Below are 23,482 nucleotides of genomic sequence, written 5' to 3' on the forward strand. Positions count from 1 at the left end.
CAAATCTGCTTTCAAAATTGTAAAATCGGAAACTAAAGGCAAAACCAGAAAAACAAATTTACCTACAGAGGTGCTGCCATCCATTGGATAAGTTTCATAACACATTCTTGTATGTTTAGCCTTAACTTAAGTAAGAAAAATGTTAATATCAAAATGTGTTAGGTGGAATAAGTTTGTCAATTAGATCATAATTCTTCTGTAATTTAGTAACGTGGTAGCCAATTTAAGGACACAACAAGGTGTAAAATGTGAAAGGAACCTCATAATTAATCGCTTGAAACTAAGAAAAAAGTAAAATAAAAATTTGTTTATGGCCTAAGTTACTTGATTACTTGAATTAATTATGTGAAAGGTGTTCTCTGAGGTTTTAAAGATCTACCATACAAAACGCCATTGAGCAAGTCAGTTGAATACACTATAGAATTAATCTGACAGTGACGTGAGATAATGACTGACAAGCCTTAAAATTTCATATTTTCAATCTTTCCGATTATACATTTTAATGTTGAGATATACTACACAAGTCCCTTATATAGTTAGGTTATGTATGGTAATGTTAACTGGTTTCTCAGTGAAAACTTTGTGAATGTTTTGAAAGCTTTATTAATGTTCAAAAACAACTATGGTATATTAAATCACCCCTCACTCCTCTGTAAATTGACTGAATCTGAGCCTAACAATAGCTGCGCATATTCCTGTCAGAAAATAATTAACGCATGGCTGCATGTTTCATCCTTGCCAAGACATATCGAAGACTGCTGAGATTTTGGTAGAGTAGGAAAGTACCATTTTCCCTGTATGATACAGTTTTCATTCTTGTATGAAGTTGTACATAAAAAATGTTTGTCAGCTTCTGTAAAATTACATTTTAGCAATCTACTTGACATTTAGTGATATGCAGCAAGTTCAGGCTTTTCCATCAAATTCCATAGGGAATCAAAAGTACTTAGGTATCATAGGTAGTTTTCTGTTGTATTTTTTTCTATATTCTTTATACCTTCTTATTTTGTGTTGTACAATCTCTTCTCTTCTGACTCTAAAACCTGTCCTTTATAGCTGTACACAATAAAAAACGTATCTTTAAAATACTTAATTTTATTGTATGTTATTATTATCATGATACATTTATTTTACTAACCAATTTGTATTACGTTCTTGCTTTTAGGTATCAATTGCATATTTTTTATAACATTTCTTTGATACTAGTAAGTTGTAATAAACAAATATTTAAAGCATTGCATTATGTTATTTTAAACTATAACCCTTCAAGAAACAAAGTTTTTTTGTTCTTATAAATTTTTAAAAATATAAGAAACTGTATTTTTGCAACATTTAATAGCTATAAAAATTCTTCCACAATGTGGATAAAAATTTAAGTTTCTTATACAATATAAGAGTTTGTTCATTAATATTTTCTTTTTTAAATGTTCTATTATAAAATATTTACTCTCTTAAAGTTTAACACCTTATAAAGAATTAATACATTTTTGATTAGGGTTTAAGATCTCCTGCTTAGTATTACACTTTTTATAGATGGATTCAAAATTAAATAGTTGAAACATTATTTAAATTAGCCCAAATGTGATAAATTGACATATTAATTTTATCCTCGCATGATGCTCTAACTCATAGTACCACATTTGTTCATATTTTGAGATCTATTTTAGATAGTGAGAATAAGTGACACTTTCATAATAAATCATGAGGAACCCCAAAATATATTAGTAGAAGTCAAATTATGTTTTCTAACAAAATAACTGTTGTTATTATTTAACTATTTATATTCTTTGTTGTTGTGTATAATATTATTTCAGTTAATTGTATTCCTTTTCTCTCATATTAAATAATTCTCAATTGTAAATAATGTTGAGTGACAAACGATATTAAATTTATGCTGAACATCTAAAAAACATGTGAATGTGTTGTTTATCAATTAGAATTAAAGAAAGACAATTTTTGCAACAACAATTTTTTGTCATTTAGAAGAGCTTTGATTTTTTATTAAAGGACTATACAGGGTCATCGAAAGTCAGTAGTCACCCTGTTATTTTCAAACGATTTGACCAGTTGAAATAAAAAATTGGGATCCTTGTAGGTTAATAAGACCTACTTTTTGGCATATGAAAACATTTTTGGGAGTGATCCCCTGGACGGGCACTCTCCAACTCAAAATCTTCAAATTGAGTTTCCCACATATGACACATTATTAGAAAGGAAACTAAATATATTACTAAACTAAAGGAAAATAACATTTTGGCACAAACTGTAAGTTGCTATCAATAACCATTCCAAGATGGTGGATAATAGGGTTACATGTATTTACAAATGGATTAGCACAAACCTTGGTCTGTGGGGGTTTTTTCGGGTCAAGAAACACGTACCTGATATCAGTTTTACAAATTACCTACTCATTTTGAATATGACAGAATCAAACCATGGGAAAAAGGAGTTATACTTCGTCCCTTAACACATTTTTGGCGGTTTTGTATGAAAATCGGAGGGTTTTTCAGGTCCAGAAGCACGAATTTAACATCGGTTTTCAAGAATATCGACACGTTTTCAAGGTGGCTGCATCAAAATGGCAGAAAACGAGCCCCACTCATACATGAAACACTAAAAAATTACTAAAATGACAATTATCTATTATTTTAATATACATAACTAATTTCAGTATGTCTTTAACATGTCTATTCTGATAATTACAAATAAAGTAATAAACATGTTTTCTCTTCACTATTTTTGTAAAGTTAGATAATGTAAGAACAATATTCAAAACACACTTGGCTACTGATGGCGCAGTTCATTTTTATAATGTAAGGTGTGAATAATGCAAATAAAGAATGTCATATTTATGATTTATGCTAATAGTTTTTGATGCTCCAGATTCGGTCTGCCTACAAGGAGTCTCAGGAAGTGATCTCACACCTGCGCACATACATTGACGGCATTCTCCTTCTCATCGTGGAGAACTGCCCCAGACTTCTAGAGGTGAAGCCGGCCGACCCCGCTCCTTGATTGACGCAGACCCCTGGGCTCCGCGTGCGCGGACATGTCTCCCCTGTGCAGTTCCTCAACACACTCCACGCCACACATGTAGTCTTGTGCCAGTTCCTACTGCAGGGTCATTTGTGGCCGGACTGTTTCGATCATGGTTGGGAAGAGTCTCCATTGATGTCCCGATATTAACTTCAAATTGATAAATCATTCTCATATGCCTTGCTGCACGAGAGAACTCAAAATTTGCTCTGATAGTGGTATTTTATTGTTTAAAAAGTCTGCAAAATTCATAAATAAAACTACCTAATTTCAATTTTTCTCTAAAATATTTATTTATTTGAAAAGGTTGATCTTCCCTTATTGAACACCCTTATTAGAGAAAAATTTGTTTGTATTGGAAAGAAAAATACAAAAACAGTTGCAGTTTTGGATTTTTCACAAATAAAACTTGAAGCTTTTTTTCTTTACAGTACAAATGAATGAAATAGTATTACTTTAAGAGTTACAATTTTCAAAATTTGTCTTAAGCGAGGATTAGCCTTTTTGAAAAATTAAATAGTAAAGTAAAAAAGTGCTTGATCCTTTTTTTGTGTTATAGTCATATAAAAAATTTTTTTAATCTGTTACAGTAATTTTACGGCTTAAAACATTAAATACTTAAACCATATTTTCTTACTACTATAATAAGGTGTTATGTTTATAATTAAAGACGTGTTTTTTACTTTTCCCACAAAAAAAAGAAGATCTATCCCGAAACTGTCCTGCCAAAGCGGTCAAGTGCCAAAAGCTTTGTAAATAAAGAAAACCCGCAGTCTGCAACCAAAGCCATATCAATCTCCGCGCTTTGGATGGAAACCGTTGCCTTCTATTGTGATTCGTTTGTGTTGCTAGGGTCATTGTTGTAGCTGTTAGTTTATGTGCTATCATATTTTATCAGAGGTTTATCTACAAGGAGATTTATATACTTTTGGGAAACTGTTGTGACTGATTTTCTCCCAGGATGGACAAAGCGGCTGTGAACTCTGTACAGTTTAAGTGCCAGACTAAAGGTAACCTTATACGAGTCAGTGTTCATGTGGAGAATGCATTGATAGTGAACCTTTGAAAAAGTTATATTGTGAAAGAGACTTATGACAAAATTATGAAATCTTACTTGACAAATAGGTTCATTTGACTAAATCTAAAACTAAATGTTGAAAAAAGCCAATGTTGTTTACAAATCTTGTCCAATTTATTAAGCTAATTGTGGGAGATCAGATATTATTTGCGTAATTTCATTAACTTGTTTTTTTTAAGCCATTGTATTTTGAATTTTGAAATTCTAACATATAATTGGCATTTGTATTTGATATGGATATGTAGTATGTATTTTTATCAATTTTTTAAAATTTTTTTCAAAAGTGAGATTGTTTATAAAACTTGGCATGACTGAATGAATAAGAAGTATAATTGATTCTAGGCTACTAGGCACCTGAATTTTAATTAAAATAACTTTTCCCATTAACACTGACTTCTTTTTTGTTGTATCTTATAAGTTATTTAGTAAATATAATAATTTTATTTGTTTATGTAATTAATTTTAAATATTTATAAAACTACAGAATTGAAAATGTATAAATGTTATTTAAATTTTGTAAATCAGTTAATATTTTTTCATTAATAGTTAGTTACACTATCATATAAATATATTTCACAATACAATGAGTGAGGCATAAATACAATTTGCAGTTAAACTTATTACTTCACACAGAGAACAACTAAAACTGTTACTATATTTTTCCTATGCTGCATTGTTCTTTATTGTGTATTTTGAAATGACTAAACTGTATAACTGCAATATATTTAGTGTAAATTCATAAAACTTGTAAATATTGCTTTGTAAATGTTTTGCTAAAGGCCATAAATTTTAATGTATATATATATTTTTAATTTAAGGATTTTATAGTGTTTAGTTGTATTATAAAATATTTATGGCATAATTTGTGCTATGAATTTTATGTTATTTTGAAACAATTGTTATTCTGTACTTATTTTATACCATCATACAAACTAAAATGGAAATTTAAAGTCAGTTAAATACTGTACACATTAACTCTAACTATTGTTATTTATGTATATTTTGCACAATGAAATAAACTAAAATTGGAAAAATTGCAAAATTTAATTAAATTTGGAGTTTTTTTATCATTCCTTTTTCATTATACCTTTTTATTTGCACTGCTGTATATTCTCATGATTGGTGTCAGTTTTCCATTTCAACTAGGTTCAAATTCAAATTCAAACTGTGTGGAAAGATTTCTATCACAATTAAAAATTTTGAAGGAAAACATAAATAATAGTTATTGTTTTGTCTTAAGCATCACCTAGAATAAATATCAGCTCTAAGAAAATGCAAGTAAATTTTTAACCCCAGATCTGGTATTTCTATATGTAAATATAGGTGATGTTAAAATAGATAAAAAAATACTTTTATGAATTAATAAAGTGAAATTGTTGGTAAAAACGATGAGAAGATTCTGGTGTGTAGAAATAAAGATTTTTACCATCATCTACAGTTTTACATACGCAATGAGTAATAAAAGATTTAAAAAAGAGTATTTAAAAACTTTTTAAATTGACTAGACTATACTGTAGTGAAAAAACAGTGTACTGTATAACCTGTCATATATACTGTCATATCCGACTTAATGTAGTAATAGTAGGCTGGATGTCATATTGTAGTATAAAGAACGTAACTTATTTAAAGTAAATGCATTACCGATGTTGAGTTTTACTTTTTGATGGCACTACACGTATTTATGAAAACATTGAATACTGCATTGGAACTGTTTCAAGAGAAATTTGTATAAATGTATGTCACAGCAGATGTTTATTCTATTAGAAACTATAAAACTAATGTGGATATAGAGTTAATGTCCATTTCACATTCCGCTTAGAGCAGCGTCTAAAATCTGACATTGTCACAGACTTGACTCCTGGAATCTGAATTCCCTGTCCATCTTATGGGATCCGGCAAGAACGAACAGTAGAGTACCTTGGGAATACTACTTAGTACTTGCCATCATTTCAAAATATATTCTCAGCAACACAGTAAGTGAATAGTTGTTTTTGTGTTGCATTGTTTTTCAAAATAAGATTACAAAAAAAGCTCAGTCTCATTTGCCCAGTTGTAATCCAGTGTAATCAAGATTGACATGTTCTCATTTGTGCACCCAACTGTCCTTCAATTGTACAATAATTGTCGTAAGTACAATAATAATTTAGTACAATCAATGAGATTGTAAATCTGTGTAAATGTGTTTAAAAAATATTTTTCTATTGAATGAATATTGTTTGCTTGTGTTTAAATGAATGTATTGTTGCAGATGAGATTGTAATGTCAAACATTTCCTTGCAGTGTTTGCTAACAAATCATTCTTTCATTAACATACATTTTCAGTTTGTACTAGTAAAACATCCCATTTAGAAAATTGTATTTTCTAATTCTGTGCAGAAGTTATGATATTCCCAAAAATATTGTTTAAGAAGTTATCCCTATTATTCTTAAATGTGTTACTCATGTGGTCAAAATTTCTCTGGCAGCAGATCTTTCCCCAATAAACTACAAAGGGGCAAAATGATGCCTATTGTCAAGAAGGGAGGTCTGACAGATCCTGCTTGCTACAGGCCAGATTCACTTTTCCTATCTTTTCAAAAACTTATGAACAAGTTGTTTAAATTTAATTGCTAAATTATATACAGAAAAATTAACCAAGCACATCATTGAATCTGCGTATGAAAATTTACAACAGCAGGCTAAGACTATTATAGCAGATGTAGATTGTTGTTCAAATGTTATTAACATATTATTAGGGCTTTTGATAGTATTTCACACAATAAACTGTTAAAATATTTGGTAGCTTTGAAATATTTAAGAAAGGGCATGTTTGGTTTCATTCCTATCTCAAAAATAGACTGCAGATGTAGAGGGCGTTACAATTTATTTATCTGATTGATATTATTCAAAATCTTTACAATACTTTACTCCCCAAGGGTTTATATTAGGTCCCCTTTGGTTTCACTGCTATCTATAGAAGCTCAAGAAGCAAAGTAATAACAGCAGAAACGTTAAGAAAAAATTTCATAATTTATTTTTCTGGTTATGGTTAAATATTTTTAAACCAAAAGAATTTTTTAACTAATCTAAATCGAACTTGATATAAACTTCAACCAAGCAGGTCAAGTCTTGATTCACTCCAGACTTATTTGTTGATGTTGATATACTGAGCCAATGTATGATAAAAAATCTAAAACTTATGACCAGATAATTTGTTCAACTTGTGAGCTGAACAAAAAGTCATCCTCTATACATACATAAAGTACAACAGATGAATTTTTTATGATCTCTAACTTATAATTAATGATTTTAAACATATAATATAAATCATTTTAGAGAAATTCAGTTGATAATTGATGCTCATAAACCCATTCCCATTTAGTGATGGTAATTTGAAAACTGGGTGTATGAGGCACTATTTGGATAAGGCACGTATTAAAATAATAATCATATCTTGTTATTTATAAACATGTTTAATTTGAGCCATGGAAATATTGGTTCAAACAATATTATTATCAGTTGTACATATGTAATTTATTTTAAAAAAATTTGCAAGGCTCTTCATGTACTATACCTGTAATTTGAATGTATGTGAGTTATTATCTTTTTTATGCTTTTTTTAAAGCTCAGTATGTTGGCGGCACTGTTGGTTCAAGGTGTTTTAAGTAGCCAAGTCGTTGTTCAATGAATTTTGACATAATTCTGATGACATCTCTGTGAACATTCGTGGAGTTGACTTCTATCACAGGTGGATGTTTTCCCCAAATTCGATAAAACTGGATGAGCCTGTAAATAAGAAATTTAATTTGTACTTTTGTTATATTCAAATTGGTTATATACGAGGGTAGGCTGAAAAGTAGTGCACACATGCTAGTAGAACACTAACGAAAAGAAATAGCGAGATGGGGTGAAAAGTACTGTAAAGTACAACTCTTAAGCTTCACAATTATTATTTATTTTTCAACATAGTCACAATGAAGACTAACACATTTCTCCTGTGTTAGTCATATAATAAGTTTTTTTATTTCATCACTGAAAAATTCTTCAGATTTTTCTTGAATCCAGGACGCAATAGCTGCTTTCACGGCATTATCTGAAGTGTAATGAGTACACTTGAGATCTCTCTTGAATAAAGGAAAAAAAATAAAAATTGCATGGGGCTAGATCGGGGGAATAGGGAGGGTGTGGAATTGGTTCAAACTTTAGCTTTCCTCATTGCGTCTTCAGTTGAGTGCGAAGTATGCGGACGAGCATTGTGTGTTGCAAGATTATTGACTTGAGGCTGCCTCTAATACGACAAACTCGATGTTGGAGGTGTTTTAGAGTCTATGTATTGAGACGAATTTACCGTCATGCCTTGTTCCAGAGAATCAGTCACATAAACTAAACGAGCATCCCAAAACACAGTCAAAATGATTTTTTTTGTGGATGGTTGTGTTTTGAACTTTTTCGTCACAGGAGAACCCAAATGTTGATATTCAGTGCTTTGTATTTTCTCTTTTTTTTTTCAATATGTTGTGTGCATTCCAACAGTGAATTGTGTAACTGATATCCCGATTGACATCACAGATTAAGCAGAACCCATAAAAATACAGATTAAGCAATATAATGTAATTACGTTAAACTATGGGAGCCAGTTTTTTCTTGAGTTTTGCCATTCCATAAAAGTACAAAATCTGTGTTTATACTGTTAAGTTATTAGAAGCATTGCTGGTTACAGCTACATCACTGTTCATTAGTAAAGTTAGTGTTCATTCCTATGCTTCTAATGTTTTTGAAATCATTTATCGAGCATGACAGAAATGAGATAATCGTTTCAATGCGAGAAGCTGATATAAAATAGCGAGAATTTCGGTACTGATTGCAAGATGTTGGCAGGCCTGCAAGAAGCTCACGAGGAGCTCCAAGCTATGATCCTGAGTCGAGGGGTGGAGGAGGGACGTAACCTGTTGTCTTCGGCCAATGAGTCCCACAGTCTTGCAGCTGAGCTGGATGACATGTCACATGATGACGTGAGTACATACTTGCACTAGCTGTAACAAGAGAAATGCTTGGTTTGTAAACTCGTCATGTGATAACGCTGTGCTTAGAACTGTTGGGTGTCTAACCATCTCACTCAATAATACCCAAGATCAAGATAGTAATGAATGGAAATACTTTTTGACGATGTTGAGAATTTTGTTTCGATGCTGGTTTTAAAATTGAAGATTCCTTAATAAGTTTTTCTTATCATTAGTAAATATCACAAAATTTAAAATAACAAAGAAAAAACAACACAACAGTGGAAAACATGTTTACTTTTTTGAAGTGTTTTATGAAGACAGCTTTGCGTGTCAAAAGGCCTTATGTAATAAAAAATGTGAATTATTTGTTTTTTATGATTTTAAATTTTGAATATTTTACAAATATAAACCAATATGAGCTCCATCTTCAAGATTTTCTTATACAATGATGTTAGATAATAATTACTATAATGATGTTGTAAGGTTAAAACATACAACATCATTAACAATGTGGTGCTATTGGTATTGATTGCGTTAATATTTTTGAGTTTCAGACGTATAGTCCTAAAGATAGAAATGAATTGCGTCACATAGAACAATTAAATTAATACTTTGGGCAATTTTGTAACTAGGCTCAAGGTAATCTAGCTGACTTTAGTTTTAATATCTTCAATGTTTTTCTAGAATAAAAGAACATTTTTGTTCTCTTTTCTTTTCTCCAGATAAGTTATTTTAAAAGATTGTGACTATGAAAACAAGAAACCAACTAAATTAGGCCATCTTAAAATTGGTTGATTAAATATTACATTTTCAATTTATTGCAAAATTGATTTCCATATTTTTTTAGCTTAATTAAATATAACCACTTAATTAAAATTTTCACTAAAATTTAGATTACTTTGAAAATCCTTGCCTGATATTCTATAATTCCCATTTGTAAAAGGAATAGGATACAGAGTCAAATAAATCTAGCTGAAGATTCAATATAGTAGTGTCATGATGTAGATAAATCAAATGAATTCAGAATTTAATTTTAGAATCAATCCATCTTTATGGTCTATAATGCACCAAAGCTTATTATTTTTGTTTTGTGGACTTGGCATGGGTAACTCAAGGTATATCTAGAAAATGTTTTGATGTTATAATAATAATAGCTCTCTCTAAACAAATTTTTCTTTTGTTTGCTCCTTATTTAATTGTTTAATTTACAAGTCTTTAAGTTCAATATTTAGTTTATTTTAGACTAAGTGAATTCTGTTCTTTTTTATGAATTGCTCTGCATATATAAAAGTTGCTTCTGAAGGTTAAGGATTCTATTTAGTTTTAGTTTTACAGTAAATAACAAGAAAATAACCTAAAATGCCTACCATATTTGTAGGCATTTTTGTGTAAAATCTATAAGATTGTTTAATTGCAATAGTTTTTGTTGAGCAGTTAGTTTCCAAAATAACCATTTTAATTCTCCATAAACTAAGTCGATTTACTTGAAATTCAATGAATAATTATATACCATACTAAATAATTTTTTATTTTAAAAGGAAAATTTAACAGGTAACAGTGTTAAAAATGTGGTTAAGATAAATAGAGGAATCAATACTGTCATCACTTTATGATGTAATAAATACTTTTAAAGATAATAAATTGGACAAAAAATTCATCACTCTACGGAAATGTAACATTTAATATTCTTATTTTGTGAAATATTTACATTATATTTCTATCGGTTTTTGTGTACAATACTACAATACTATAAACACTGCTACTGTGCACTTCTATCTTTGCAATTCGTAAGCACCATCAACAGGATTTTGTACATACACATTCTCATTTTCTTCTAGTAGATAGGACCAAGCCAAGTGTGTACATAAATGAAAATGGTGAAGGTCTTAGTAGTAAATAATTTATTCTCCTTTCTTTTCAACATTTGCTTTTGTGAAATCAAACTGAAGACCAAATAAAGAAGGACGCAGAACGCTCCGAGTATCAGGTATGTTTGTAGAGAAAGAGATACGACTGTGGATGAAATTGTTGTAGATCCTTGGAGTGATTTGTTCTACTGGGAATGGGTAGATATGGTATTACTGTATTAGGAGAACCAACCAAAGCTGGGCGCCAATGAGACTGAGATTTTATTCCAAACAGGAAAACAGTGAACATTGTCCATGTGAGATTTTGGAAAATATGAAAATTGGGATTGTTTTTAAACAGCTAAGCAAATAGACTAACAATGGCTGGTGTCCATGTTCTTTTGACAAGAAAAGAAAAATAGAAGTTCTTTTGATAACATGATGCCTTCCACAAAAAGTGAACAAATCGTGTTGTCTGCCACAAACTGCCCTATTAGTTATAATGAACCCTCTAGTGCCTCTGTTCATCTCTACTCAACCTCAAAATTTTGTTTTTTTACATCATCAATCATGCAAATGGAAATGAAGGTGAAGGATATAAATAGGAAAGGAATGATAAATAGGTACTGCTACCCATGGGACCCTGTTTAATTTGCCTGACTCCCAGATGTATGTTGGATGAATTATTTATATTTAATCTTGTATAGCCCCCGCAGCTCTTGTGGTTATTTCACTTCACCCACTATAGTTTGTATTGCTACCTAGGAAAACTTTTGTCGTGATTCCTTTCAGTAGCCGAGATACAAGAGTCAAACCTACCAAGATTCCATGTCAGGTGATTGTGTATGACAATAAGATGATGTGTTGGTTTTTACATTGTATTTCTGGGACAGAGCCATTCTTGTTGAGACGCTGAGAGGCAGGTGATTTGAGCATAAGGAACTGAACTTTCAGGACTCCAAGAGAAGTAGAGTCCAACCATGAATTTGAGGCAGGACAGTTTTAAATTTTGTTGCGTTTAAAACATTTGCTGAACATAAGCCTATGTTTTCTAACATAAATACTTTGTAAATAGATGTTGGACACCATCATAAATGAGGGCAAACAACCTCAAACAATTTGCTTCTTGAATCACTTGGAATGGGGAACAAACTTGATAACGATTGGAATGATACAAACTTTACAACCCATCAAGTATCAAATCAAGGATGGTAAAGCCAGAGAGAGGATACCTAGTATACCGTATTGTGCAGTATCATGGAGTACATCCCTCTTAACATCCTTAACAGTTTCAGTCATCATCAAACGAAAGCAATCACCAAGTAATCAGATGATCTCAACTCTTAACATTATTTTAACTGGTACAAAACTTCCGCACAGACGTAAAATGAAAAGTTAGTTTAAAGCTTTAAGCACTGCTGGAATTTCAAAGGAGCTTCAGCTCTCTGATTAAGACAAGAGGGAATATCTCCATCCACCTCTTTAGAATTCAACATCCTTAATACTCACATCAAAGACAGATGCCATTTCCCAGAAACGAGCATTTCATAAATGAATATGTTTAAAAATATGGCAGCTAAAGTAACTTTGTTTCCTGTATGTTTGCCAGTGAGAAAAATATAAAAGTACTGGAATTGGCTGGATTGAAAGTAAGCCTCTGTGCTAATGTTGTCTGCTCCATCTGATTCAGAGTTGATCGATGATCTCGCTTCGAGTGAGCAAACAAGGTTGTAAAATAGGGGGAATAAAATAGGGTTTTCTTCCACAAGTAATTGTTTTTGAGAAAAGCGTGCTTTTGGTTTAATAACTCTCATCATAGTGCAGACAAACCAAAATATCCAACAATTTATACATAATTATTTTGGATTCTAATAGTTATGAAAAGAGAACCAAGATAAACACAAATAAAACTACTACTTTTACCTCCATAATAACTACTGAGAGCTTTTACAGTTTATTGGTTTACTGAAAAATATACTAATACAATGCTTGAGTTTAAGAACTCTTGTTAATGCTAGCTAAGTCTTTTATAAATGTGCAGTTACATTGATTGGTCAAATGTAAAATAAATATTGTTGTTTCAAATTGTTGATTTCTTTGTGACCATTTGAAACAATTCCAACCTATACACATATTTTAGGGATATGGTTAAATTTTTGACTAGAATAATTGACCGGCCATGTTTGTTCCACAGCCCGAGCAAGACATAGCAGGCGATCTGAAGGTACGTTAGGCATGGGATGCTGCATGCTCGATGTTGCTCTGTACAGGCTTTCCTTCAAGTTTCAAAACTCTTTTGTGTCTGTCACTTAAATTGTTCGATTCTTCTCTTTCTCTATCTATTCTCTTCATTTGCTTAGAATCAAAGCATGTAAAATGGAATGTGAGATGTCTGACTGCAGTATAAAGTCAGCAACAAAAATCATACTGCAAGAACCGTGGAGCAATCTTGGTGTTATTGAATACCATTGATCCTTACCCAAGAGTATAACCTATAAAGGCCCAACTTTCCAACTCACAAATACACTTCAACATGTAATAACTTAGAGAATGTATACAGTACTTCTATCGTAGATAAAAGATGAAATTCTGTTCGGTGTGACATAAATAGGATAGAAGATTCTAGGCTTCGAGGCAGAGTTACTAGTAATTTTTTATTATTCACTCTTGACATAACCAGTTGGTTACATTAATACGATCTTGGTTTAACATGACAAGTCCTCTTAGCTGGAATAAAAATGTACAACTGCACTAATAAAACATATACCTATAAAATTAACGTGAGTTTACTTCAAAATAAGCGGAAATTACTATAAACACATGACTAATGGATTGTTTAGTGTCTCCCCCTGTTTTTTTTGTATATATTACAAATTTATAAATCATGAACGATTTAACTTATCTTGTCAACAGATCCAGAATTCGCTTTTGTAGAATGGTTGCTACTGGTTTTGAGACCAAAGTCTCATCGTCAGGTGCAAAAAAAAAACACGGAAGTCAACTGAAGATAAAAGCATATCAAAATAACAAAACATTTAATTCAATAAATAAGACATATGCATAATAAATATTGTATGGTACACATACATTGGAGTACACAACCACGGATCTGAACCGGCTGGTCGGTAGCGTAGACACTGAGGGTTGAAGGTTATGTCACCCCTTTACCCTTACTTCCTGTCGTTCTTGGCGTAACATATTTATCATGTTCATGTCTTATTTATTGAATATTATGTATTATTTATATGTAATTCTTACGTGTTTTAAAATTCTTTGAACTTTTGTCCCAAAAAATATAATGACAATTCTACAAAAACAAATTTTAGAACTGCTGACAAGGTAAACAAGGTAATACCATACGTTTATCTAGAATTACAGTTTCGTTACCAATGCAAGTATGCATGTTCGTTTTTCGTTTTAGAACCAAACTTATTGCAAACTTTGTCTCAGATTTCACAAAGATGTACATAAATGTAAAATAAGTTATGGTAGTAATACAATGTTTTAATAACTTTTAAAATAGGTAATAATGAAATAAATTAAATTTTAGTTTAGGAAACATTTATCTTGTAAAATTTCTTTTGACACCTTTTATTTGAATTTCTTATATCCTGTTTGGAGTTAGATCTCTTTATTCATCAGTTTGCACAATTTACAATGAATAGCGTATGAATAAGACTACATAACTATGCTATACAATCCAAGTTAGGCCAAACAATGCATCATGTACAAATAACATAAAGTAAACAACATTATAACACAATATAATTCATTAATGTTTGATCCTTGTTCTTGCATTTATTTTTTAGCAAATGCATGACTTTAGATTGAATATAGTTTTGCACTTATTTGCATCACTACATTATGTTTTGCTTATATATTTTGCTCAGGCATTGTAGTTAGCACATATTAGGTACTAAAAATATAAAGTTAAAATTTACATTTTTTATCAAGTGTAAATGAAAAATGAAAAAAATGTTTTCTAAAAGCAACAGATGTATGTGATAAAAAATATTTGATTAGTTTACATATGGTATCATATATGTGACAGTACATGAATTATCAATTTTAAATATGGCTTCCTGGCTCCCCCCCACAAAAAAGTACTGCAAGATTTAGATCCCATCAAAATGCAATAAGAAGTGAATTCAACTTGCAAAACACAATACATTGCAACCACATAACCTTAATTTACAACAAATAATATTTTTTGTCAAAGCTCAAACCCCCCACGTCTTTATTATTTGTAATATATGTACTTGTATATAATATCAAAATCGACAAAGAAATATTTCTTATAATATAACCTGGGCCTGTACTTCCTCGCAAGAACATACACACTAATACATGTCGATTCCTCAGACAAAAAATTTAAAACAGAACTCACAAACTCTAGTTATGTAGCTCTTTACTGTTAATTGCCCAACATTCTTATGAAATATTTTTATGTATGCATGGAAGGTCTGGACTTATTTTTGGCCCTTTGCTTGCGATCTTATACACAGTTTGAGGAGATGCTATTGATTAAGGCAGTAAACATAGTTGCTTAATATGTACTAATAAAGATTGCTCTTTGGTGCAGTTCTTAAGTTTATGCTACACGAGAATCAAGGACTACGGGGGGGGGGGGGGGGGGGGGTTTGTGTGATAGCGGTGGCACATAGCTGGCAAGAGATAAATACTGGAAATTATGAAAACTATTCTTACTGAACTATTCAACTGATTTTAAGAGTGCAAATTTGAAAGTTCATAAAAACCAATTTCCTACAAATTATGGCTACCTGTAAATTTTTTATCTTAAAATTTAAAATAAAAGTTCTGTACGGTAATTTTGTTATTTCAAATAAAATAATTTTTCTGCCGCTATGCATCAAATTCTATGATTATTTAGTTTGCAAATCTGCTTTCAAAATTGTAAAATCGGAAACTAAAGGCAAAACCAGAAAAACAAATTTACCTACAGAGGTGCTGCCATCCATTGGATAAGTTTCATAACACATTCTTGTATGTTTAGCCTTAACTTAAGTAAGAAAAATGTTAATATCAAAATGTGTTAGGTGGAATAAGTTTGTCAATTAGATCATAATTCTTCTGTAATTTAGTAACGTGGTAGCCAATTTAAGGACACAACAAGGTGTAAAATGTGAAAGGAACCTCATAATTAATCGCTTGAAACTAAGAAAAAAGTAAAATAAAAATTTGTTTATGGCCTAAGTTACTTGATTACTTGAATTAATTATGTGAAAGGTGTTCTCTGAGGTTTTAAAGATCTACCATACAAAACGCCATTGAGCAAGTCAGTTGAATACACTATAGAATTAATCTGACAGTGACGTGAGATAATGACTGACAAGCCTTAAAATTTCACAGTTTCAATTTTTCCGATTATACATTTTAATGTTGAGATATACTACACAAGTCCCTTATATAGTTAGGTTATGTATGGTAATGTTAACTGGTTTCTCAGTGAAAACTTTGTGAATGTTTTGAAAGCTTTATTAATGTTCAAAAAACAACTATGGTATATTAAATCACCCCTCACTCCTCTGTAAATTGACTGAATCTGAGCCTAACAATAGCTGCGCATATTCCTGTCAGAAAATAATTAATGCATGGCTGCATGTTTCATCCTTGCCAAGACATATCGAAGACTGCTGAGATTTTGGTAGAGTAGGAAAGTACCATTTTCCCTGTATGATACAGTTTTCATTCTTGTATGAAGTTTGTACATAAAAAATGTTTGTCAGCTTCTGTAAAATTACATTTTAGCAATCTACTTGACATTTAGTGATATGCAGCAAGTTCAGGCTTTTCCATCAAATTCCATAGGGAATCAAAAGTACTTAGGTATCATAGGTAGTTTTCTGTTGTATTTTTTCTATATTCTTTATACCTTCTTATTTTGTGTTGTACAATCTCTTCTCTTCTGACTCTAAAACCTGTCCTTTATAGCTGTACACAATAAAAAACGTATCTTTAAAATACTTAATTTTATTGTATGTTATTATTATCATGATACATTTATTTTACTAACCAATTTGTATTACGTTCTTGCTTTTAGGTATCAATTGCATATTTTTTATAACATTTCTTTGACACTAGTAAGTTGTAATAAACAAATATTTAAAGCATTGCATTATGTTATTTTAAACTATAACCCTTCAAGAAACAAAGTTTTTTGTTCTTATAAATTTTTTTAAAAATATAAGAAACTGTATTTTTGCAACATTTAATAGCTGTAAAAATTCTTCCACAATGTGGATAAAAATTTAAGTTTCTTATACAATATAAGAGTTTGTTCATTAATATTTTCTTTTTTAAATGTTCTATTATAAAATATTTACTCTCTTAAAGTTTAACACCTTATAAAGAATTAATACATTTTTGATTAGGGTTTAAGATCTCCTGCTTAGTATTACACTTTTTATAGATGGATTCAAAATTAAATAGTTGAAACATTATTTAAATTAGCCCAAATGTGATAAATTGACATATTAATTTTATCCTCCCATGATGCTCTAACTCATAGTACCACATTTGTTCATATTTTGAGATCTATTTTAGATAGTGAGAATAAGTGACACTTTCATAATAAATCATGAGGAACCCCAAAATATATTAGTAGAAGTCAAATTATGTTTTCTAACAAAATAACTGTTGTTATTATTTAACTATTTATATTCTTTGTTGTTGTGTATAATATTATTTCAGTTAATTGTATTCCTTTTCTCTCATATTAAATAATTCTCAATTGTAAATAATGTTGAGTGACAAACGATATTAAATTTATGCTGAACATCTAAAAAACATGTGAATGTGTTGTTTATCAATTAGAATTAAAGAAAGACAATTTTTGCAACAACAATTTTTTGTCATTCAGAAGAGCTTTGATTTTTTATTAAAGGACTATACAGGGTCATCGAAAGTCAGTAGTCACCCTGTTATTTTCAAACGATTTGACCAGTTGAAATAAAAAATTGGGATCCTTGTAGGTTAATAAGACCTACTTTTTGGCATATGAAAACATTTTTGGGAGTGATCCCCTGGACGGGCACTCTCCAACTCAAAATCTTCAAATTGAGTTTCCCACATATGACACATTATTAGAAAGGAAACTAAATATATTACTAAACTAAAGGAAAATAACATTTTGGCACAAACTGTAAGTTGCTATCAATCACCATTCCAAGATGGTGGATAATAGGGTTACATGTATTTACAAATGGATTAGCACAAACCTTGGTCTGTGGGGGTTTTTCGGGTCAAGAAACACGTACCTGATATCAGTTTTACAAATTACCTACTCATTTTGAATATGACAGAATCAAACCATGGGAAAAAGGAGTTATACTTCGTCCCTTAACACATTTTTTTGGCGGTTTTGTATGAAAATCGTTATCTGAGGGTTTTTCAGGTCCAGAAGCACGAATTTAACATCGGTTTTCAAGAATATCGACACGTTTTCAAGGTGGCTGCATCAAAATGGCAGAAAACGAGCCCCACTCATACATGAAACACTAAAAAATTACTAAAATGACAATTATCTATTATTTTAATATACATAACTAATTTCAGTATGTTTTTAACATGTCTATTCTGATAATTACAAATAAAGTAATAAACATGTTTTCTCTTCACTATTTTTGTAAAGTTAGATAATGTAAGAACACTGATGATGGTTAAAAACCGAAACACGTGTATGTAATAAAAAGTTTTAATTTAAAGGGTTTTAGTTATTTTCATTACATTAATGTAAGAACAATATTCAAAACACACTTGGCTACTGATGGCGCAGTTCATTTTTATAATGTAAGGTGTGAATAATGCAAATAAAGAATGTCATATTTATGATTTATGCTAATAGTTTTTGATGCTCCAGATTCGGTCTGCCTACAAGGAGTCTCAGGAAGTGATCTCACACCTGCGCACATACATTGACGGCATTCTCCTTCTCATCGTGGAGAACTGCCCCAGACTTCTAGAGGTGAAGCCGGCCGACCCCGCTCCTTGATTGACGCAGACCCCTGGGCTCCGCGTGCGCGGACATGTCTCCCCTGTGCAGTTCCTCAACACACTCCACGCCACACATGTAGTCTTGTGCCAGTTCCTACTGCAGGGTCATTTGTGGCCGGACTGTTTCGATTATGGTTGGGAAGAGTCTCCATTGATGTCCCGATATTAACTTCAAATTGATAAATCATTCTCATATGCCTTGCTGCACGAGAGAACTCAAAATTTGCTCTGATAGTGGTATTTTATTGTTTAAAAAGTCTGCAAAATTCATAAATAAAACTACCTAATTTCAATTTTTCTCTAAAATATTTATTTATTTGAAAAGGTTGATCTTCCCTTATTGAACACCCTTATTAGAGAAAAATTTGTTTGTATTGGAAAGAAAAATACAAAAACAGTTGCATTTTTGGATTTTTCACAAATAAAACTTGAAGCTTTTTTTCTTTACAGTACAAATGAATGAAATAGTATTACTTTAAGAGTTACAATTTTCAAAATTTGTCTTAAGCGAGGATTAGCCTTTTTGAAAAATTAAATAGCAAAGTAAAAAAGTGCTTGATCCTTTTTTTGTGTTATAGTCATATAAAAAATTTTTTTAAATCTGTTACAGTAATTTTACGGCTTAAAACATTAAATACTTAAACCATATTTTCTTACTACTATAATAAGGTGTTATGTTTATAATATTTAAAGACGTGTTTTTTACTTTTCCCACAAAAAAAAGAAGATCTATCCCGAAACTGTCCTGCCAAAGCGGTCAAGTGCCAAAAGCTTTGTAAATAAAGAAAACCCGCAGTCTGCAACCAAAGCCATATCAATCTCCGCGCTTTGGATGGAAACCGTTGCCTTCTATTGTGATTCGTTTGTGTTGCTAGGGTCATTGTTGTAGCTGTTAGTTTATGTGCTATCATATTTTATCAGAGGTTTATCTACAAGGAGATTTATATACTTTTGGGAAACTGTTGTGACTGATTTTCTCCCAGGATGGACAAAGCGGCTGTGAACTCTGTACAGTTTAAGTGCCAGACTAAAGGTAACCTTATACGAGTCAGTGTTCATGTGGAGAATGCATTGATAGTGAACCTTTGAAAAAGTTATATTGTGAAAGAGACTTATGACAAAATTATGAAATCTTACTTGACAAATAGGTTCATTTGACTAAATCTAAAACTAAATGTTGAAAAAAGCCAATGTTGTTTACAAATCTTGTCCAATTTATTAAGCTAATTGTGGGAGATCAGATATTATTTGCGTAATTTCATTAACTTGTTTTTTTTAAGCCATTGTATTTTGAATTTTGAAATTCTAACATATAATTGGCATTTGTATTTGATATGGATATGTAGTATGTATTTTTATCAATTTTTTAAAATTTTTTCAAAAGTGAGATTGTTTATAAAACTTGGCATGACTGAATGAATAGGAAGTATAATTGATTCTAGGCTACTAGGCACCTGAATTTTAATTAAAATAACTTTTCCCATTAACACTGACTTCTTTTTTGTTGTATCTTATAAGTTATTTAGTAAATATAATAATTTTATTTGTTTGTGTAATTAATTTTAAATATTTATAAAACTACAGAATTGAAAATGTATAAATGTTATTTAAATTTTGTAAATCAGTTAATATTTTTCATTAATAGTTAGTTACACTATCATATAAATATATTTCACAATACAATGAGTGAGGCATAAATACAATTTGCAGTTAAACTTATTACTTCACACAGAGAACAACTAAAACTGTTACTATATTTTTCCTATGCTGCATTGTTCTTTATTGTGTATTTTGAAATGACTAAACTGTATAACTGCAATATATTTAGTGTAAATTCATAAAACTTGTAAATATTGCTTTGTAAATGTTTTGCTAAAGGCCATAAATTTTAATGTATATATATATTTTTAATTTAAGGATTTTATAGTGTTTAGTTGTATTATAAAATATTTATGGCATAATTTGTGCTATGAATTTTATGTTATTTTGAAACAATTGTTATTCTGTACTTATTTTATACCATCATACAAATTAAAATGGAAATTTAAAGTCAGTTAAATACTGTACACATTAACTCTAACTATTGTTATTTATGTATATTTTGCACAATGAAATAAACTAAAATTGGAAAAATTGCAAAATTTAATTAAATTTGGAGTTTTTTTATCATTCCTTTTTCATTATACCTTTTTATTTGCACTGCTGTATATTCTCATGATTGGTGTCAGTTTTCCATTTCAACTAGGTTCAAATTCAAATTCAAACTGTGTGGAAAGATTTCTATCACAATTAAAAATTTTGAAGGAAAACATAAATAATAGTTATTGTTTTGTCTTAAGCATCACCTAGAATAAATATCAGCTCTAAGAAAATGCAAGTAAATTTTTAACCCCAGATCTGGTATTTCTATATGTAAATATAGGTGATGTTAAAATAGATAAAAAAAATACTTTTATGAATTAATAAAGTGAAATTGTTGGTAAAAACGGTGAGAAGATTCTGGTGTGTAGAAATAAAGATTTTTACCATCATCTACAGTTTTACATACGCAATGAGTAATAAAAGATTTAAAAAAGAGTATTTAAAAACTTTTTAAATTGACTAGACTATACTGTAGTGAAAAACAGTGTACTGTATAACCTGTCATATATACTGTCATATCCGACTTAATGTAGTAATAGTAGGCTGGATGTCATATTGTAGTATAAAGAACGTAACTTATTTAAAGTAAATGCATTACCGATGTTGAGTTTTACTTTTTGATGGCACTACACGTATTTATGAAAACATTGAATACTGCATTGGAACTGTTTCAAGAGAAATTTGTATAAATGTATGTCACAGCAGATGTTTATTCTATTAGAAACTATAAAATTAATGTGGATGTAGAGTTAATGTCCATTTCACCTTCCGCTTAGAGCAGCATTTAAAATCTGACATTGTCACAGACTTGACTCCTGGAATCTGGATTCCCCTGTCCATCTTATGGGATCCGGCAAGAACGAACAGTAGAGTACCTTGGGAATACTACTTAGTACTTGCCATCATTTCAAAATATATTCTCAGCAACACAGTAAGTGAATAGTTGTTTTTGTGTTGCATTGTTTTTCAAAATAAGATTACAAAAAAAGCTCAGTCTCATTTGCCCAGTTGTAATCCAGTGTAATCAAGATTGACATGTTCTCATTTGTGCACCCAACTGTCCTTCAATTGTACAATTGTCGTAAGTACAACAGTAATTTAGTACAATCAATGAGATTGTAAATCTGTGTAAATGTGTTTAAAAAGTATTTTTCTATTGAATGAATATTGTTTGCTTGTGTTTAAATGAATGTATTGTTGCAGATGAGATTGTAATGTCAAACATTTCCTTGCAGTGTTTGCTAACAAATCATTCTTTCATTAACATACATTTTCAGTTTGTACTAGTAACACATCCCATTTAGAAAATTGTATTTTCTAATTCTGTGCAGAAGTTATGATATTCCCAAAAATATTGTTTAAGAAGTTATCCCTATTATTCTTAAATGTGTTACTCATGTGGTCAAAATTTCTCTGGCAGCAGATCTTTCCCCAATAAACTACAAAGGGGCAAAATGATGCCTATTGTCAAGAAGGGAGGTCTGACAGATCCTGCTTGCTACAGGCCAGATTCACTTTTCCTATCTTTTCAAAAACTTACGAACAAGTTGTTTAAATTTAATTGCTAAATTATATACAGAAAAATTAACCAAGCACATCATTGAATCTGCGTATGAAAATTTACAACAGCAGGCTAAGACTATTATAGCAGATGTAGATTGTTGTTCAAATGTTATTGACATATTATTAGGGCTTTTGATAGTATTTCACACAATAAACTGTTAAAATATTTGGTAGCTTTGAAATATTTAAGAAAGGGCATGTTTGGTTTCATTCCTGTCTCAAAAATAGACTGCAGATGTAGAGGGCGTTACAATTTATTTATCTGATTGATATTATTCAAAATCTTTACAATACTTTACTCCCCAAGGGTTTATATTAGGTCCCCTTTGGTTTCACTGCTATCTATAGAAGCTCAAGATGCAAAGTAATAACAGCAGAAACGTTAGAAAAATTTCATAATTTATTTTTCTGGTTATGGTTAAATATTTTTAAACCAAAAGAATTTTTTAACTAATCTAAATCGAACTTGATATAAACTTCAACCAAGCAGGTCAAGTCTTGATTCACTCCAGACATATTTGTTGATGTTGATATACTGAGCCAATGTATGATAAAAAATCTAAAACTTATGACCAGATAATTTGTTCAACTTGTGAGCTGAACAAAAAGTCATCCTCTGTATATAAATAAAGTACAACAGATGAATTTTTTATGAACTCTAACTTATAATTAATGATTTGAAACATATAATATAAATCATTTTAGAGAAATTCAGTTGATAATTGATGCTCATAAACCCATTCCCATTTAGTGATGGTAATTTGAAAACTGGGTGTATGAGGCACTATTTGGATAAGGCACGTATTAAAATAATAATCATA

The 23,482-nt window shown here is 30.6% G+C and overlaps 2 protein-coding genes across 6 annotated transcripts in view; both read left to right on the top strand.

The window, feature by feature from the left end:
• LOC124353766 (rab11 family-interacting protein 4) overlaps positions 1-5,161 on the top strand; it is a 224,922-nt gene extending 219,761 nt beyond the window's left edge. For all 4 annotated transcript variants that reach the window (XM_046803760.1, XM_046803763.1, XM_046803764.1 and 1 more), the window contains one exon: positions 2,884-5,161. In XM_046803760.1, the coding sequence (XP_046659716.1) occupies positions 2,884-3,015 (132 nt within the window). In that variant the 3' untranslated portion in view covers positions 3,016-5,161. The remainder of the gene's footprint in view (positions 1-2,883) is intronic.
• Positions 5,162-8,946: 3,785 nt separating this feature from the next.
• On the top strand, positions 8,947-21,102 carry LOC124353767 (rab11 family-interacting protein 4-like). Of its 2 annotated transcripts, XM_046803766.1 has the most exons (3): positions 8,947-9,105; positions 13,138-13,167; positions 18,823-21,102. In XM_046803766.1, exons 1-3 carry the CDS (start codon positions 8,962-8,964, stop codon positions 18,952-18,954), a joined length of 306 nt encoding a protein of 101 aa, XP_046659722.1. In that variant the 5' UTR covers positions 8,947-8,961; the 3' UTR covers positions 18,955-21,102. The 2 variants fall into 2 exon arrangements, with proteins under 2 accessions (XP_046659722.1, XP_046659723.1); XM_046803767.1 differs by lacking the exon at positions 13,138-13,167.
• Positions 21,103-23,482: the final 2,380 nt, after the last annotated feature.

This window comes from Homalodisca vitripennis, chromosome 2 (genome assembly GCF_021130785.1).
Source record: "Homalodisca vitripennis isolate AUS2020 chromosome 2, UT_GWSS_2.1, whole genome shotgun sequence".
NCBI lineage: Eukaryota > Metazoa > Arthropoda > Insecta > Hemiptera > Cicadellidae > Homalodisca > Homalodisca vitripennis.